At 41.6% G+C, this 2,405-nt stretch overlaps 1 protein-coding gene across 1 annotated transcript; it reads left to right on the top strand.

Moving 5' to 3' along the window:
• The first annotated feature begins 355 nt into the window (after positions 1-355).
• Positions 356-1,380, top strand: LOC136830045 (protein odd-skipped-like). The gene has a single exon (XM_067089255.1). It carries the CDS (start codon positions 384-386, stop codon positions 1,200-1,202), a length of 819 nt encoding a protein of 272 aa, XP_066945356.1. The 5' UTR covers positions 356-383; the 3' UTR covers positions 1,203-1,380.
• The last annotated feature ends 1,025 nt before the right edge of the window (positions 1,381-2,405 follow it).

Here is a 2,405-nt window from a genome sequence, read left to right as displayed (position 1 = left end):
ACAAGATTCCAGTAGAACCTAGAGCAATAAACTAACACTTCTACAAAAAATACAGAACGATTTCAATTCGTGAAAACAGTCTCGGCGACTATCCATTAAATTTTATTCCCACGTAGCCTCTCCTGGTCCACCCTTCGGGTAAGCCAGTAGGCTGGGTGACAACTACTCTCAGCCACTGTCACCACCCACAAAAGTCCCGCCCACTTTCAAGCGGCACACCAATCACCGCTCGCAGAACATCGGCAATTTAGCTGAGACGAGCCCTAAGGGCCAATCACGGTGCTCGTAAGAGGGAACGTGGGAGCGCTTAGCCTCAGGGGATGTCACTGTCGTATATAGCAAGCGACCTTCGGAAGCTGGGGACAAGTTGCTACCTGAGCAGCATGGAAGGTTCACCTGTCCTCAGCCACCAGTTCCAGTCCTACGGTTCCATGGCTGCTGCTCGATCGCGGTCTACGTCCTCTATTCCTTCGTTTCCTTTAGTGCCGCCGGCGACCAAGATGTTCACTTCAGTGCCAGTCTCGCCTTCGTCAGCGTTAAAACTAAATGGTCAATTTCCTTTTAGTGTGGACCCCAGAGTAGTGGGTATTCTACATAATTACGCTTCTGTCAATCAGCTGCCCTGGGCGGCTGCTGCCGCCCTTGGCGTCAGTGATTTTGCCCTAAACCGCCTCCTGATGATGCCCGGAGGTCGACTGAGCCGCCCTAAGAAACGATACATTTGCAAGTACTGCCAGCGAGAGTTCACGAAGAGCTACAACCTGCTGATTCACGAGAGGACTCACACGGACGAAAGGCCGTTCCCTTGCGACATCTGCGGCAAGGCCTTCAGGAGGCAGGACCACCTGAGGGACCACAAGTACATCCACAGCAAGCAGAAGCCCTTCAAGTGCGCCGTCTGCAACAAGGGCTTCTGTCAGGCCAGGACTCTGGCAGTGCATAAGGCCCAGCATGCTCATGATTCTAGCTCGTCTCCTATAGATGGTCACATTTCCACAAGAAAGTCTTCAGTAATCTCTGCGATATCAACCCTCAGTGACTCTCAGGCAGAGCATGTGACTGACGTGTTACACAGTGGCGATACAGGAGAAGACGTGGTAGTGGACGACGACGATGTGCAGCAGACTGTAACCGAGGAAGATGCATTTGTGGCGCCCCAGAAGAGACTAGGTTTTTCTATAGCAGATATAATGCGGAGATAAGAACCCTTATAACTAGTTTCCAGACGCCATTTCCTTATTACATTCCATTGTGTAAATTGCAGCTTGTTTTTTTATACGTGTACATTGTATATAAACCAAAACTGCATTTCATGTAAATAATCTTAATTCAATGTATAGTAGCAGAATCTAAGCCCACATATCTGTAATAAAATACTTTTGTACATAAATGTTCTTATGAATAACCTTTAGGAAAATTCTAAAATTTGAAGTTAGAATTTGCAGATCTATACATATCTGTAATTTGCCTGGTAGCAGATAATACGAAAATTCATCTACAATGCCAAATACAAAAGCCTGAACAAAAATGTATGAACTACACATTAATCAAAATAATTTCTGAAAAATGCTCTTAACTTTATTATTGGTATAATGAGTTCTGAACATAATGAATTACAAAACTAATCAAGGTAATATATGACAAAGGTATGTGAACATTATAATGCATAAGCTTCATCATTCTTAACATTGTGTGTTTTCAACACAAGTATGTTAACCTTTTTACACTTAATTATACTACCATAATATCGAGATTCAGCTCTCATTTATATCTACATCCTAAGAAAAGTTGATCTCGCTATCAATGAAGCACAGTAATGTTTTGGGGAAAATATTACTATTATTATAATCAACTTCAAAATGCTGGAAATTCTCCTAATATAACAAGGCTCCCTCAAAATACACGTTTATATTATCACTACACCATATAATGCTTTTGTAGGCTAGTGGTGAAAATGATGCCACCTCTCATATAAGTACACAGGGCAGTGCCAAGCGCCACAGTCCCTAGGGAAAAACACTGACATGATCAATTCATTTGCAAGCTTTATTGAAAGATTTATTACTCTATTATGAACTGAAGAATCTGCTGACTCCCATAAGTTCGTAATCCTCTATGACGGCAGCAGTTTTTGCGATGTCAGTTTACAGAAATATATAATGAATATCTTTACCCAGTTGCAGAGTCTACTGGCAAAATTAAATGACTAACACTGTTTTTTATGCTTGTCTTTTATAATAACGACAATGCAGGGTATTTAGATTTCAACTAATCCATATCTCTTCGCGCATTATTTACCTTACATTTAAAAGGGGCAAAATACAAAAAAAGCAAAAATAAAATAAAACATTAAACACGCAAATAAAAAATGCCACATTGCAGCTGAAGAACACCAAATTCCTCCA

The sequence above is a fragment of the Macrobrachium rosenbergii genome, chromosome 46, assembly GCF_040412425.1.
Source record: "Macrobrachium rosenbergii isolate ZJJX-2024 chromosome 46, ASM4041242v1, whole genome shotgun sequence".
Classification (NCBI taxonomy): domain Eukaryota; kingdom Metazoa; phylum Arthropoda; class Malacostraca; order Decapoda; family Palaemonidae; genus Macrobrachium; species Macrobrachium rosenbergii.
This window is presented reverse-complemented; position numbering and strand designations above follow the sequence as displayed.

What these genes read in the sequence shown, in the direction of transcription:
- LOC136830045 (XM_067089255.1), top strand. Translation starts at nt 384, where the DNA reads ATGGAAGGTTCACCTGTCCTCAGCCACCAGTTCCAGTCCTACGGTTCC.